Source organism: Vitis riparia, chromosome 19 (assembly GCF_004353265.1).
Source record: "Vitis riparia cultivar Riparia Gloire de Montpellier isolate 1030 chromosome 19, EGFV_Vit.rip_1.0, whole genome shotgun sequence".
NCBI classification, from domain to species: Eukaryota; Viridiplantae; Streptophyta; class Magnoliopsida; order Vitales; family Vitaceae; genus Vitis; species Vitis riparia.
In genome coordinates, this window is record NC_048449.1 from 25,029,156 (window position 1) to 25,046,612 (window position 17,457).

A 17,457-nucleotide genomic window follows, 5' to 3' on the forward strand; every position below is an offset into this window, starting at 1 on the left:
CAGGTCCACCATCTTCTCCGTCTGGGGATCCATGGCTGCAAAACCTCCACACTTGCCCCCCACTTTCCGCAAGATGGAAGGAACCCACAATGAAACTAGAAGCCCTAGAATCTTTACCCATACTTCCTTCCTGCTCCCACCTTCTTCTTCACAGCCACACCTAGGGCTCCATCATTCCAGCCCCAGCTGGACACATCCCACCCGCCTTTTTCCAGAGGAAAAAACACGATCGGCTTCACCCACATACTGAAACTCCAAAAGGATCCTGCCCTTTTCCAACCTTGCCAACCCTAGCTTACCCTGCAACCCCCAGGACCTCGCCATTAACCATCCTAATCTCTCCATCTCCATTCCATTTGCTAAGCTAGGATTCCAGCTACCTACAAGGCAATGCTCCAGTTTGCGCAGATTACCACTGATTTCCTCTCCTCTCACTTCCACTCTTACCACTTCACCCCCCCTGCCATTCGACCCCTTCACCATTTCCGCGAACGACCTATCCATTCTTGGTTTCACCATGACCCTTTCCTCCTGCTTATTCTCCTTTTTGCCAATACTTCCTACCATCTTCTGTAACATCTCCGCCATGAAGTTCCATCCCCCCCTCTCGCCTCTCCCTTTCGGTATAAAAATACTAAACCTCCTCTTCTCCTGGTCGACCACCCCTAATCTAATAAAGTACCCTGCTTTGTTCTCATCCCGCACCAAAGAATAGGTTCTCCCATTTTCCTTCCAACCCCTTTCCCATTTTCCCATATCCTCTGCCTTAATACACTGGTTCAGGCTATCCAGGAGAATTTCTACACTAAACGGCCCCATACGGACCCAAGATGAAACCCCTCCCTTGCTCTCCACAATAACGATTCGGGTTTTGCCCTGTTTCTCCTCCACCCCGTTCTCAAAAATCTTTGACTCCACCCCAAAGCTCCCCTCTTTCCTTCTTCTCCTTCTTCGCTTTTCTTCTCGAAAATCTCCCTCATCGCCCTCACTCTCTCGCTCCATTTTCTGCACTTTGCTAATTTATTGCTGAAAGATGAATGGGCTTTTGTGATTATCAACAGCTATTCAAAATCACAAATTTCCCCTTAATCGTTGAAGAGCTCCTTTGCTAGAAGTCTATCATTACGAGTTAGAATATAAATAGTGGGAGGACCAATACCTTTTTAATTGATTTTATAGATTGGGTGAGATTTGGTTGAGGGAGGGAGTAGTTTTTTGTATGACCCAACTTGGTTTGGAACTTCCTTTGTCCATTACTCAAAACAGACTACAAATCAGAGGTTTCTTCAAAATGAAAGAGAATGAGTGCACCTCCGAGGAGGGATAGTGATGTAGGACAACCCTACGATGGTTGCCTACAGTCAAGTAGATGGACTAGGGTTTTTATTTTTAAGGTGTAAAGAGAGGAACAATGAATAAAGTTTATGGTAAAGAAATAAAAAATAAATAAATAAATAGAGAGAAAGAAAATACGATGAATAAAAGATGGAAACCTTGTGTATTTCGAAGTGCTATTTTAGCACTTTTTGTTTATAATACACGCTTGCTTTACTCATAAAAAAAAATGGAAACCTTAGAGTCTCACTAAGGCTTTCTAGGAGTCACTTATAAAAAAAAAAAAAAAAAAAAAAAAAACCATAATGTTATTAACATCAATAAATTCATTGCCTTGATTTACATCAATTAGCCTTATTTATAGGTTTCTCTAAGAAATTCAAAGTCTACTCGGATTCTAATAATCTATTATGACTCTAGTTCTTATTATAGCATCCAAAGTCTAGGATTCTAATAACCTAATATAACTCTAATTCTAATCATATTATAACCCAATTAGCTAATTCTAATTTGACTCCAACAAATATTAATCCTAATTTAATTCCAATTAATATTAATCCTTTTTAAAGTTTATTTATGTCTTCTCTTTCCTCCTTGAATAAACTTTAAGAAACTTTCCCCCATCAACTCCCTTGTGCTTGAAAGAACTCGAATTCAATGAGTTAGATGTTTCATGCAATTCATAGAGATCAGGATTAAGCTTTTGAAAATCTATTGTTGCAATCCATGTATTTTCAGAGTGTGGTTTGTCTCGCCATTTCACCAAAAAAATTTTGTATCCACCTTGTCGAGTAGACACAAGTTGATCGTTAAGAACATACTCAATCTCAAGATGTGGGCTAAGATTAGGTGGCAATTGAAGATCCAATTCTTCACTTACCTCGTTTTGATGACCATGGTAGACAAACTAATCTTCCATATTAAATATTGGACTAAAATGCAATTTTGAAGGAAGCTTTAACAAATATGCATTCTCACCCAACCACTTTAGTACCAAAAATGGAACCATTTTCTTAGATTGAAGCTCTTGATATGTGCTCGAATGAAATTTTTCTAGACGTAAATGAACCCTTATTAGATCACCTTCTTGAAACTAAATATATCTTCTACCTGCTTTTGTCACCTTTCCATTATTCTCATTGCTGATTTTGATTTTTTCTCGGATCTTTTCAAATTGATGCATGGTAAGCACCTTTTTTGGTTGTGCCTCCTATGACTTTTTACTTGGTGAAACTTTTTTCAATGGATGAAGGATCTTCTTACACCCCTTGTATATGAAGAGCATATGTATTTTCGTAATCGTTATGTTGAACTCTTCTATAAAAAAGCCAAGGTCTTCCAAGTAAAATATGACTTATTTTTATTCGTAAGACCTCACACCATACAGACTCTTCAAAGTCCTTACCAAAAAGGAAAGTGACCAAGCAGCAAAAACTTATCGGAATAGAGGTGTTATTAACCCATATTATTCAGAATGGATTTGGATGTCTCTCTGTTTTAAGGTTTAGCTTCTCAACAAGCTCTTGCGAAATTATGTTCAAACTGCTACCTCCATCAATGATCATGGTGCATAATCTTCCTCAGCAATAAATACATGTCTAGAAAATGTTATTAAGTCGCCGATCTTCTTCTCCTTTTACCTTTGGAATAGCTAATAAAGGTCGCACTACAAGACTATATCCTTTTGTCATACCATCATAGTAATCACATTCTTCACTAAGTTCATCCTCATTGTGGGTCTCTTCTTCCTTTGGGTAACTCTCCAATTCAGATTCTGATTCTTCAACACAAAAGTGTAAACCTTTGCTTGAGCGCACAACAACATAATGACCATGCCCACCACACTTAAAAGCATGAGGAAGTCACGTCTACTTTTCTATCTCCAATATTATTGAAGTTTTACCCTTATTATCATCTTTATTAGCCACATTTGAAGTTTGTTGATTGTTATCCCCACCACTCGCATGATTAGAAGTTCTGAAGCTTGATGTACTTAAAGATTTGCATGTTGTCCGATTGGAGAAAGTGCTCCCAATTTGTGAACTTGGATGTCTGGAAACTCGAAACTTGAGGTCTTCTTCTATTTTGAGGGTGTTAGCTAAGGGTTCTCCTAATTGCATTTTGATGATAATAAACTATGGTTAAGTTGCTAATTGGTTTAAATTATAAACAATTTCAGGTGTTAGTTTGGAAATTCATCAAAGAACCCAATGGATGCAAGATCAAGACAATTAGAAGACCTTTAATCATAAGAAACATATGTAAGATGAATGCATGGGTACATTTAGGTTTTTCATATTTTTTCATGCATCTTTAAAAACTCAGTTTATGCATTAAAGTTACATTTCCATCAAAACTCGAGTTTTATCAAATGAACCTTAAGCAAATCGTTTCAAAATTGACATATTAATTTACCTAAAGACTTTGCCTAAGTGTTAGAAGAGAAAATAACAGAAAAAGATAGGTTTTCAGGCAAAAAATGGTGAACCGATTGAGACACTGGCCAATCGGCTCAACTGGCTAAGATACTGGTCGACTAGTTACACCTTCCCGATTGAGGTCCGGTTGAGAGAAGCAAAAAATCTTCTCTCTCTTCCAATAGCCTTGCATTCTCGATCGAAGGATATGCCTTCCCGATCGAGGTCCGGTCAAGGACCAGTCGAGGCCTAATGATCACCTACAATGCATTTATTACCCAATGGCTAGTCAACATGTTGACCCCTAGCTCGACCGATCAAGACTGTTTTTTGGCATTTATGACTCCGAAGGCTAGAAACTTATAAATTGAGAGCTCCACTTCATTTATGAGTAAGAGAACACTTGCATTTATTTGTTTACCTAATTGTTCTGCCTCAAAGCCCTCATTCTTTCATTGGTGCATTAAATCTCCATTTGCATATTCCTTAGTGCACCTTTGTGATTTTTCCTAGCACTTAAGTTGTATTTGAGCTCTTTTTGAGCTAGGTTGAGAGATTTTAACTTGTTATTTGAGTTTTAGAAGCTTCAAGTGAGTAGAGATTTGAAGAGATTGTGTAAGAGCCTATTGGAGTTGAAATTCAAGTGTAAAGGTGTTAGAAGCTTGGTTGAAGCTTCAGGTATAGTGGAACCCTTACTCGATTAAGAGCTTGAGGAGAGTAAACGTAGGTAAAGGGTACCGAACCACTATAAAATCTGAGTTTGCTTCTTCTAACCCTATCTCTTTATTTTTGTGCTTCCTTTGCTTGAATTTGTTATGTTTGAAAAATGATTTTTAAAACCCAATTAACCCCACTCTTAGGTGTTTTCCCTATTAAGATTCGCCTTTGTTTTCTCAGAGGGCTAGTTGATAAACATCATCTACGGTATAAGTGTGTATTGCTATCATCTCAAGTTGAATCTCCATTTGAAGTCCAGCTTTATAACGGGCTGTAAGTTGAGCATCACTTTTCTACACTTGATTTTGAATGCTCAATTCATGAAATTCTTTTGTATATTCTTCAACGGACTTGGTACCTTGTTTAAGGGAAAACAATTTTGTGTACATGAGTTGTTCATGATCAGTTAGGAGAAAGTGCTCCTTCATCTTCAACTTTATCTCGTCTTATGTGTCTATAGGTGGTTGGCTAATTCTATGAAGTTGATTCTCAATATTATGCCACCATAAATGTGCTGCTCCTTTCAACTTTGCCTTTCAAAAACAAACTTTTCTATTTTCGGACATTGCATACCAATCAAAGTAATGTTCCATCAACATAATCCAATGAAGAAAAGTTGTTGGATTTAACTTCCCATAATATTTAGCAATTTTAAGGCGTACCTTTTTTGTCACATCATCATCTTGCTTAAAGAGTTTGCCTTTTCTTGGATTCCCCATGATAAAATTGCATTGTTTTTCATGTGATCTACTTGGTGATTGTCTAAATTGATGGCTTGCAGTTTCATCTTCATTTGGTTGTTTTTCTTGACCTTTTTTTTAATGACTTCATGATCTCGTCAAGTTTACTATTTTGTTGTATTATAGCATTTTGATGGGATTGTTGTGTGGCTGAAATTTCCTCTAAGCGTGTTGTAGCGACATCTTGATTGTTAGAAGCATTTTTGGAACTCATGCTTGCATAAGTTGCTCCACTCCTTAATCACATATGCCTTCAAGCCAAAAACTTTCGCTCTAATACCAAAACTGATGTAGGATAACCCTAAGATGGCTGCCTACACTCAAATGGGTGGGCTAGGGTTTTTATTTTTGGGTGTAAAGAGAGGAACAAGGAATGAAGTGGTAGAGAAAAATAAAATTTAAAAAATAGAGAGAAAGAAGATACAATGAATAAAAGATGGAAATCTTAGAATCTCATTAAGGCTTTCTAAGATTCTCACCTAAAAGAAAATCAATGAAGTCTCACCATTGAGGATTGCAATACTTGTAATAATATATATATATATATATATATATATATATATATATATATATATTATTAACATCAATCAATTCATTACTTTGATTTACATCAATTAGCCTTTATTCATAGGCTTCTCTAAGAAATCCAAAGTCTACTAGGATTCTAATAATTTATTATGACTTTAATTCTTATTATAACATCCAAGGTCTATTAGGATTCTAATAACCTAATAAGACTCTAATTCTAATTGTATCATAACCTAACTAGTCAATTCTAATTTAACTCCAACAAATACTAATCCTAATTTTATTCCAATTAATATTAATCCTATTTAAAGTTTATTTATGTCTTTCCTTTCCTCCTTGAATAGACTTTAAAAGACTTTCCCTCATTAGGTAGCCTCACCTCCAACCCACCCCCCTCCTTTTAGTAGCCCACCTCTTCATTGAAGGAAAATCAAGAACAGTATAAAATTCTTGTCTTGGTACATTGAAGAAGAATGTGATCAATTAATTTTTCTTGGATATGTTTGTTGATTTTGATTGATTTATCTTTTTATTTTCAACTTCTTAGTGGATAATTAAACAGAAAAAAGAGAGAGTTTGCTTGAAAATCAACTTTTATAACAATATTTAAGGGTAATGAAAAAAAAGACAGGGATAAAGGAGAAAAGAAGGGGAGTTTTTTACCCAAGTTTTATTTGCTTTTGATTGATTTTTTTTTTTTTTTTCCTTTTATTATGTCGTATCCAAGTATTCATACCTGTAATTGGAATCCTTTTTAGCCGAATACTTAAATCCTAAAATTTGTAGGTGTGAAGAATAAGACAACTAGACACACAACCACACTCAACACCCGCACTCCATCCCATTCAACATTGTTTGTACCCTGCAGTAAATCTAACCCCCCTTCTAATACTGTAGGTTGTCAGGAAGCACTTAATGCCATTTTTTGATTGCTGGTTAACACTCATATACATATATTTTGTTTATTAATATATTTTCTATTTAATCTATGCCACTTATTATTCTGTTCATGTTTTTTATGAAGCGTAAGAAATCAGGTAGACGAAAGGGATTGAAGAATAAACTTAGCCCTGAAGTCACAAGAAAGCTGGGTGAAGCTAATCTTCATTATGCTCATGGTCGTTATGAAGAGGTAATATGCTCAATCAATCACCATTTATATTTTTAGTACCAGAAAATTGGTTGGTTTAGCATGGGCTTCATTTATTTATTTATTTTTCTTTTGAACATTCAATCACTTAATGTGGTTATTCTTGGTTGATACCAATATAAGTTCTTGATGGACATGGTGTGATGTGCTGGCTGATCCATTCTAATTGAGCCATACTTTTGGTTTGCCTCTTAGCTTTCATAGTTTTTCCTCTCCCTGCCTGTCACTTTTCTTTTTCTCACTACTGTTGTGATACAATTTTTCAGCTTGAAAAATGATGCTGCTGATGGGTGTGTACTTACCTTTTTACTATAGTCCAGCTGCTCACCCCCTTTCATGTCTCTGCTTCATGTGATCTTTGAACTTGTTTTCTTGAGTTCTCAATCCCACCATTTAGGTGATATAACTGAAAAGGAACACGTAGATCTTTGAGGACAAGCAAGGATCAGTGGAACAGAATTTGATTAGAAATCATTAGAGATTAGTATACTCTACTTTGATCAGGTTTTGTATGTGTGTGAGGACCCCTCATCCTTCTCTTTTTATTATATCAATAAAATTTATCTTCGTTTCTGATAAAATAAAAAAATAAAAAATAAATAAAAAATCATTAGAGATTAAAGGATAGACATAATGGGTGTCTAAATTGTTTTTAGGATGAGGTTGGGATAGGAATTGAATCTATTTAGCTTTATTGGAAGGTACTTTTATGCTTATTAGGCATGGGAACTAGGAATCACATTATGGAAGGGGATTTTTTTGTTATTTTCTCTTGGGCATCAATAGGGAGTAGAGACCCTTGGGGGCTTGATTATCGTATGAGGATTCTTGGGTTAGAGGCCCAGGTTGACCAATTATGAGCTTGATGGTTTTGATAAGAGGGATTTAGGACTTTGAGGAATTTGTTGGGGACTATTTCCTCACTTGATGTGATGTGAAGGTGATAGTTTTGTTGGTTGTTTTGTTGTTTTTCTGAGAAAGTATACCTTCCATTCATTTTAGGCAAGGATCATATGATGCACCACACGGAGCTTTTGTTACGACAGTTTTTTTGTGATTGTTCTCAGGGTTAATGGAAACATCTTGAAATTTTCTTGTATGATGAGAATTTTATAGGCTTATTGCTGTAACACAACTACCATTTTTATCTATGAATTATGATGGTTGCTTTCCTCATTTCTTTTGGTTAAAATTGCATTTTATCTTATCTGCATCGTGATTATCTTTATGAGCCATGGATGGATTTTAAAAGTAGCTTAAGATCCAACTTGTACATCCTCTATTGTTGGGAGTTAGATTCTGTTGCATTGCAGGTTGTGTAGTCCGATTCACAAGTTCAATCTTAGATTCTATCTTGAAATGGTTTTGCTGACTGTGCTCATTTATTTTGACTTTAGGCTATACTTGTTTTGAAAGAAGTGGTTCGGTTGGCTCCAAATTTACCTGATGCATATCACACATTTGGACTTGTCTATAGTGCATTTGGAGATAAAAAAAGGGCCTTGAACTTCTACATGCTTGCTGCACATTTGACACCAAAAGATTCATCCCTCTGGAAACTGCTTGTTACCTGGTCCATGTAAGCTTTTTTCTGCAAAATTGTGGATGTCATCATTTCAGGTGTATATTCTCATGAAGTAGAACGCTTTCCGTTATACTTGTGGTTGTACTGAATTATAAAACTGATATATACAAAGTAATTATTTGCTTCTATAGAGATAGATTAAAAGATGCCTAACAGAGAGGTAGAGGGTGGTGAAGAACCTTGCATTTTCTATTCCGTCCCCAAGCAATCTAGAAAATAAAATAAAATAAAATAAAAAATTAACTTCATATTATCCGTTGACACTTTGAACATAACTTCTGAGGATTGGTCAAGTACCCAAGGTTTTCAAAAATCCTATTGTTGCCATCCCTCCAAATGGACCAGAACAACCACTAAAGAATTCATCCTCCACACCTTAGAATGCCTTGTCTCCTAAAAACTGCTGTGCCTTATAAACGGATCTTTCTCTGATTGTGGAAGTACCTTACAAAACCCAATTGAAAAGAACAAAACACACCACGTCATGAGCCTTTTTTTAATGGATGAAATTGTGGTTTGCCACTTTCTCCTCCCAATTGCACAAGTTGCACTATTACCCAAGGATTAATCTCTCCTCATCCACTTATTAGTTGTCAAAAATTTTTTTAGCACTACTTCCTAAACACAATAAACGAAAAGACAACTTTTGAAGGAGCCTTTGAAGCCCATGTATTTTTCTTGGAAATATGACAACTCCAATGAGAGATGACGGTTTACAGAATAATTTAACAAAGAATATGCTTATTCATAGGACATTTCCACACCAACCTGTCTAAAGGTGCCTAAGCCACTTCTGACCAAAGCCTATACTCTCCAACATTGGATGAAGGAAATCCCAATTGGTTGGATTATGGGCTTTCTCTATATCTAGGTTGCAAGCCACTCCTATGAAAGCTTTCTTAGCCCCAATTAGTAGAAAACCTCTCCCCAGATCTCTTTTCCACTTGAAACTTGTGAATTTTAGATGAGGGATCCTTTCTCCTTCCCTCGCAACCTTGAAGGATTCCCTTCAGACCTTTTTTTTTTTTTTTTTTTTTGATAGGAAACGACAAAAGGATATATTGATAGAAAAAAAGAGTACAAGAGAAGGATGAGGAATCCTCCCACCAAAGAAAATTAAACTACAAGAATACAAAAACAAGAAAATACACAGTAAAAACAAACAAACTCTCTAGATTAGACCAACCCTTTGGAATTGCACACCGCTAACCAGTCAAGTTGTAACACATTAAGGGGAGTCCCCTTAAAAACCTTGGAACAGAAAGCCCAAAGATAAGCAAGGAAATGAATAGAATCCTAAAGATACTCTGAATTCCTTGCTTTATCCTAAAAAATCCTCACATTTCTTTCTCACCACACCACCCAAATTAAAGCGATGCTTGCAACTTGCCACAAAACTATTCCTCTCTTAGATAAATCAAAACCATTATAATTGATGGACAACATGTCGAAGATGCTCCTCGGGGGAACCCAATCCATCTTGGCTAACTAAAATAATCTGTGCCACAACCCCATGATCAAAGAGCAATGTAGGAAAAGATGGTCTATTGATTCTCCATGCTTCATGCACATATTACAAATATCAGGACTAAGAGCTTTGTAGGGTCTTCTCAATTGTAGCAAGTCATTAGTATTTACCTTCTTGTGTGCCACTAACCAGACAAAGGACTTGACTTTGAAAAGGACTTGAGAATTCCAAATGAACTTAGTAGGAAAAGCTGGAAGAGAACTAGAAAATTGGGATAAGGCTAGAAAGAAAGATTTGACTGAAAAAAGCCCTGAAGAAGATAAAGGTCAGGATCTCGCATCTGAAACCGAAGGTGATAGATGCAAACCATCAAGTGACCGCATGAGGCCTTCTAAATCTTCCATCTTAGAATTGGAAAGGTTATGGCCGAAATTAAAGTTCCAAGAGAAAGGACGAGTAGAACTGAGAATTGAAGAAATAGGAATATTTTTATTCGAGACTACTCTAAATAATCTTGGATATTGGGATACCACAAATCTTCCCAGAACCGAATTCTTTCCTCATCTCCTACCACGAACCGAGTAAACTAGGAAAACTCCTGAAAGACTTGTGCAATAACCTTCCAAGGACAACGATGTGACCATCTGACTATATTGTTAGCATCCCAATCATTAGAGAGTGATCCATAAATGCTTAAAATGACTTGATGCCATAGAATTGAACCCTCTCTAAGGTACCTCCACAACCATTTCCCTAAGAGAGCGAGATTCCTTAGAGAAATCTTCCCAAATCCCAAACCCTCTTTTGCCTTCGGATTACACACTACATCCCAACTAATTAGATGATCTCTTTTACCTTCCCCAATCCCTTACCATAAAAAATCCCTTTGCAATCTCTCAATTTTTTCAGCCACTGAAGCGGGTATCTTAAACAAGGAAAGGAAGTAACAGGGCATGTGGGTGAGGCAAGATTGGATAAGAGTTATCCTTCCTCCAAAAGATAAATAAGCCTTTTGCCACCCATCTAATCTTCTTGAGATCCTCTCAATCACTAGATCCCAAAAGCCACAAGCCTTGGGATTCCCTCCCAAAGGAAGACCTAGATAGAGTATAGGCCAACCAGAAGCCTTGTAATCAAGCAACTCAACCAACCTAGAAAGATGATTTTGATCAAGATTGATGCCATAATTTTCCCTTCAGACCTATGATTACTGAGAACTTTTGTTAAAGATGGTATATAAGCATGTCAACAATTGTTTGAATTTCATCACACATGTCTATCAATTTTTTAGTGTATATCTATTCTTGTCAGTGCCTACTATACTGTTGGATGAAAATTAGATTAATTAACTGAAATTTTGGATCAATTTCTTAAATGCAGAGAGCAAGGAAATACTGGTCAAGCTAGGTACTGCCTTTCAAAAGCAATAACAGCAGATCCTGAAGATATATCACTCAGGTTCCATCGTGCCTCACTCTATGTTGAGCTTGGAGAGTATCAGAAAGCTGCTGAGTCATATGAACAAATATCACAACTCTTTCCTGAGAATGTTGAAGCACCAAAGACAGGGGCAAAGGTGTTACCTTTATGTTTTCTGTGAAGTGGACTTATGTTTTGATGTGTGTTAAATTAATTCAGTATAGCATAGGTTCTTTCCTATCATTTTTGGCTTACAAGGAAAAGTGATTTTTTGCCTGCCTTTTCAGCTGTACAAAAAATGTGGTCAGGTTGAACGTTCTGTCAGCATTCTGGAGGACTATATTAAAGATCATCCAACTAAAGCTGATTTAAGCATTGTTGATATGCTAGCTGCTGTATGCATGGAAAATAATGTGCATGATAAAGCTCTTCAGCACATTGAGCATGCACAATTGCTTTACTGCTCTGGGAAAGACTTGCCACTGCATCTAACAATCAAAGCAGGAATTTGCCACATTCATCTTGGAAATATTGAAAAGGCAGAGGTTGTTACATCTTTATTATAACAGCATTTATTTCTTCTATTGATTTAAATCCACATATGCTGATTCATTTCCCTCCTGCTATGTGTTTTTTTGCATGACAAAATCTTCTAAGTCTGTTTGAATGTGCACGTCAATCTCAACCACACCCCCCAAACCACCCCCCCAAAACACACACACACACAAAATCTAGAAATGTTGAGAACGTGAATCAGGTGTATTTTTGTAAAAAAAAAAAAAACAACAAAGAAAAGAAAAAGAAAAAGAAAAATAAGGCAAACTTGCTTTGTTACAATTCCGTAAAGGGATGATGAGTTGATAAGAAGCAAAGATTATTCAAATAACCTAAAGGAACCATGAAGACAGATGAGATATTCATATCTTGAAAAAACTTAAGAAAGAGGGGTGAAAAAAATTGTACTTTAGTAAATCCAAAATAAAAACTAAGTAGCCAGCATACAAGTATAATTTGAACATGTAAAAGCCCTACTCAAACATCAAGGAGGACTTGTTGGTTTGCTATGGTATATTTTGTGTGTATGGATTGCAATCTCTTGGTGCTTTAGTGTTTATTTGTATTTGCAATTAAAAAGCAATGGTTCTATCACGTTTCATTGTTCTTTTATTAGATTGTTCAAAAAAATTATATTCTAGTACTTTGTACCTTGGTTTTAAGTATTAATGAAGACGTCATGGACACTTTTACTTTTCATGTGGGATTTAAACTAGTTTTACCTGTTACTGAAGATTTTCTAATGTTTTCTAGGCTCTCTTCAGTGTTTTGCAACGGGAAACATGTGATCATGCTGGCTTAATTTCTGAAGTTGCAGACTCATTTATGAGTCTTGAGCTTTATGATTTTGCATTGAAGTATTATCTGATGTTGGAGGGAAATGTTGGACGTGACAATGTAAGGGAAACTATTATATGTTTATTCTTCAGTTTGTTGAACAGTACAATATGATGCATCACAAAACAAAAATTCACATTTCTGTTTGATTTTTTGGATGCTTTATTTCTTATTGTCGGTTGAGACTTGAATGAGGTATACTTGTTGTAGTTGTTCATTTAAACATGTTGTACATGTCATACATTGAGATCGGTAATAATTTGTTGGCAGTATAATAGGATTCTATCTTTATTTTTCGATGTTCTAGTACTTACAATTCTGCACTACATAGGTTGCATTTTATCAGAGGACTTGATTGTTGATGGGTTATCTGAATATCTGTTTTAACAGTTGAAAAAAATGTCTATGCAACTTTCTGAATGTTTGTACTGTGCATACATGTATGTATGGTTAGGTAGGATACAGAAATGACATTCCCTATAGATAATGTTTGACTCCAATTAAAAGAATTATTGCTGGTGCGCGTTTTTCACTTTTATGAAGTTCTATTTGACTGTTGACAAACTTTGTCATTGTAGTGGAGTTGCATATTTTGGAAGGATTCTCATCCTTCTTGATTTTTTGATTAATAACAAAAATCTAATGTGTTTCAGATAAAAAAAAAAAAAAGCCTTTGTCCCTGCAGTTATTGTTTTGTCTTTCTCTCTCTCATTCCCTTATCTGCTCTTTTGCTCTTTCTATATGGATCCAAGGGGTGTTTATAATATTCCCAATACTTTGAGTTTCACATAGTTCTGTATGTAGTTTCTTTTCTGAAAGCACTGAACACCTATTATCTTGGATATATGATCTTGTAAATCACAACATTTTACCTATTTGCTTCTTTGGCCATTTAGCAATGCTTCTTTCCATTTCTTTTCACCAATTGTACAACTTCATTGGATCAGAGAAGAAAACATGAAGGTGAGAAGGTTTTCCATCCAAAGTACAAACAGGCCTGATTTGTGGAGAAAAAATAAAATGCCCCTGATAGGGACAAATGATGTAAACCCAAACAACTAGAACACCTAGGAAGTTAGAAATGCCCAAAGGTGAATGCCTATTTAGTCCCTTTCTTGGCCAAGAAGTGCACTTCTCTGTTTCCAGTTTTATCAATTCAAAGGAAGGACACTTGCACACAGTCAGTCCTATCAATGATCTGCCTGACAATGTGATAAAATCTCTTGAAAATTTTCCCTTAAATTTTCCCCATTCACTAAACTGAATCTTCCTGAATCATCATCTGCCTGATCCAAAATCTTCCATGTTGGTGTCACAACTCACAACCTAACTAGGAATTTGATCCTCCGTGTTGGTGTCACAACTCATAACTTGATTAGGAAGCTATGACTCTCCTCCTTTTTGGATTTTGTTGGGGTTACTACGATTGAATGACCTGCCCTTTCCAACCACAGCTGAATATCTTGGTTTTTTATTTGTATTAGGGGGTGTAGGATGTTTGTTGTTGGGAGCCAGCTTTTCTCCAGGCTTCATTTTATTTTTATTATATTCTTGCTTTCAAAGGATTTCTCATCCTTTTGACTACTTTTTGTTACCTAATATAATATTATTAGTTTTTTATTAAAGAAGGTTGCTGTTAGTTTGAAACAAAGACCAGCCCCATAGAAATAATTCTGTAGGCCTGCCTCTCATCCCCATCAAGGAAGTCTTTGATTTATTGGTCAGGATTAAGTGAGGGACTAAGGCACTGAGTGAATAAGTGGAAAGCCAAACGGATGTGGCTCATAGCTGGGATGGTAGGTATGATTATTTAAAATTGAAAAGAAGATGTGTTCTTGACTCTGAATGATGAAAGGAATCTGTGGCTGACCATATGTGAGATCTGACCTCCTAAGGACAAGATAGATATATTAAGCTTGCCATAGAGTCTCTTCTTGTGAGAAGCCTAACAGTGATTTGGATGGTATGATGGGAAGGAAACGCAAGGACACAAGTGGAGGGCTTCAAAGGAGATATGACATCTAATCTGTTTCTATTCATCTTTTTGGGCCTCTACCACTAAAGCTTTCAAGGGCACTCCTTTAAAATTATTCAGCTTGATTGGATTTCGATATATAGATCATAAGGGTTATATTAACATAAAAGAGATGTGCTTCTGATTTTGAGATCCTCAATGTAAGAGATGAAAGGGGGGCAGTGCTGGATTGGGGTAGAGTTCAAATCCTTCACAATCTAGTAGAGGTTGTCAAGGAGAGGGTGGACGGTAGAGTTCTGGAAAGAGACTGGTTTCTTTATTTGGATCAAGTTTGGGTAGAAGAGTCTTTCCCTTTTGCTGGAGGATGTGGAGGCGTGCTGCTTTGGGAAAGGGGAGAAGTCTTTTCGGAATGTCTGGAAGGAGGGGGGCAGGTGGTAGAAGATGGAACTTCGTAGCAATGGAGCAGGATGGTTTTCCAGTGCTCAGTTTGCTCTATGAAGAAGTGGTTCACTGTGGTGATCTCCAAAGGTAGGGGGTTTCTGGGGGGATGGACAACTTTCACCAACAAGCTGCAAAGCCTAGGAGTGACTCCACCATCGTCAGGCTCCAATCCTTGTCCAAAGGGTTTTGTTGGGGATGGTACCATGGTAGCACCATCCAATGGGAAATCTTTTGCAGAGATTTTGAGAAAGCCCAACATTGAAGTAAGCAACGCTGTTTGGCTGGAGTTAGGGGAAGAGGAAATTGGCAACAAGATCAAGGTTATGAAGAGATGTTTGGTGGGGAGATGGGGATAGACTTCAAACTATATTCTGAATATAAAGGTGCTTAAGAGATGGGTTATGTATGGTTAGAACTTGAAAGTGGACTTACAGGTGGTTGAGTTGGGGGGAGACCTTCTTTTGTTTGATTTTGAATCAGCTGCTGAGGCAGAGATGGTTCTTCAGTAGGGGGTGAGGAGTTATAAGCAGAAGGATTGTTGTTGATAAAATGGAGCCCAGATGTTGGTTGTGTTAGGGTTGGTAATCGTGTAAATTAAGTTTGGGTGAGAGTAGTTGGATGACTGGTGCACTTTTGGGATAGGAATTTTTTTAAATTGCTGGGGACTCTTGTAGAGGCTTTATGGCAGTAGATGAAGATACTACAGAACAGCGAAATTTTTGGTGGGCAAGTGAAGTTGTAAAAACCAATGGGAGAAAGATGCCTGGATCAGTGCAGGTGGTAGTGGGATGCTGGAAAATTTCCATCCAATTATGGTGGGACGTGCCACCATGGGTGCAGCCGGTAGTTCTGGTGGTGGGAGCAGAAAGCCGGAGGTTAGGGAAAGAGTAGTTGGTCATCTAGCTTCATCCTGAATGTGTCATGCATAATACTAAGATTTGCACTATCTTCTATTTGATAAGCACATGAGAAATAATATTATAAATAAGAGGAGATAATATATGAAGGACTTGCCCTCAATCTACTTTGGTTGTTATGCATAATTATGTAAATTACTACTTTTTTTGGTGGATAATTATGTAAAGTACTATAATCCATCAGCCAGTTAGGTTGCCTCACAAAGATGAAGCGAACTCTTAACCATTATCCAGGTCTATCTGCAAATAGTTTTCCAAGTACAATGGAAAGCAGTTGTTGCATTTATATTTGAAAGAGGGACTCCGTCATCTTGAAAATTCTTAGAAGAATGCATCCCCTCAAAGTCTATTTAGTAGGGATATACATCTATTGCTTCTTATTCTCAATTTCTCATCCATCTTTGGATTTTTGTGATGATGAATCTATAAATGTGTCTTAGATTTTAGACTATCCAGTTTTAATCAGACTATCCGGGGGACTGGCGCCCTCCTTTATCCGAGCTACAGTGCGAAACGTTGCAGAATTTGGATGTTGATGCTTTGGAGGTTCCGTTCACAGAAGAGGAGGTGCATGGTGTGCTGGTGGGCTGTAGTAGGGATAAAGCTCCGGGGCCTGATGGCTTTACAATGACATTCTAGCAATTTGCTTAGGACTTTGTGAAGGAGGAGGTGATGAGCTTCTTCAGGGAGTTCTATGAACATAGTAAATTTGTCAAAAGGTTAAATGCAACTTTTCTGCTTTTAATCCCAAAAAAGGTGGGGGCTGAAGATTTTGAGGGATTTCAAGCCCATAAGCTTAGTGGGAAGCCTGTACAAGTGGTTGGCTAAGGTTTTAGCCAATAGACTTAAAAAGGTGGTTGGAAAGGTGGTTTCTAACGCTCAAGGGGCTTTTGTGGAGGGTAGACAAATTCTAGATGCAGTGTTAATAGCTAATGAAGCCATTGACTCGGTTCTGAAGAATAATGAAAATGGGATCATGTGCAAACTTGACATAGAGAAGGCATATGACAATGTGGATTGGTCTTTTCTTCTCACAGTTATGTAGAAAATGGGTTTTGGGGAGAAATGGATAGGGTGGATTAAGTGGTGCATATCTACTCCAAGTTTCTCTGTGATGGTTAATGGAACGCCTAAGGGATTCTTTCAAAGCTCAAGGGGATTAAGGCAAGGTGATCCTCTCTCGCCTTATCTCTTTGTGATTGCGATGGAGGTCTTTAGCTCTTTTCTTAAAAGGGTTGTGGAGGGAGGTTTTATGTCAGGCTGTAAGGTGCAGGATAGGAACGAAGAAGGGGTTCAGATTTCCCACTTGTTGTTTGCTGATGACACCTTGGTGTTTTGCCAAGCTACTCAAGATCAGCTGACTTACCTAAGTT

At 37.1% G+C, this 17,457-nt stretch overlaps 1 protein-coding gene across 2 annotated transcripts in view; it reads left to right on the forward strand.

Moving 5' to 3' along the window:
- Positions 1-17,457, forward strand: part of LOC117908592 (general transcription factor 3C polypeptide 3) — a 51,910-nt gene that overhangs the window by 7,303 nt on the left and 27,150 nt on the right. For both annotated transcript variants that reach the window (XM_034822242.1, XM_034822243.1), the window contains exons 4-8: positions 6,762-6,869; positions 8,285-8,466; positions 11,321-11,516; positions 11,647-11,904; positions 12,668-12,811. In XM_034822242.1, coding sequence (XP_034678133.1) covers positions 6,762-6,869; positions 8,285-8,466; positions 11,321-11,516; positions 11,647-11,904; positions 12,668-12,811 — 888 coding nt within the window. The remainder of the gene's footprint in view (positions 1-6,761; positions 6,870-8,284; positions 8,467-11,320; positions 11,517-11,646; positions 11,905-12,667; positions 12,812-17,457) is intronic.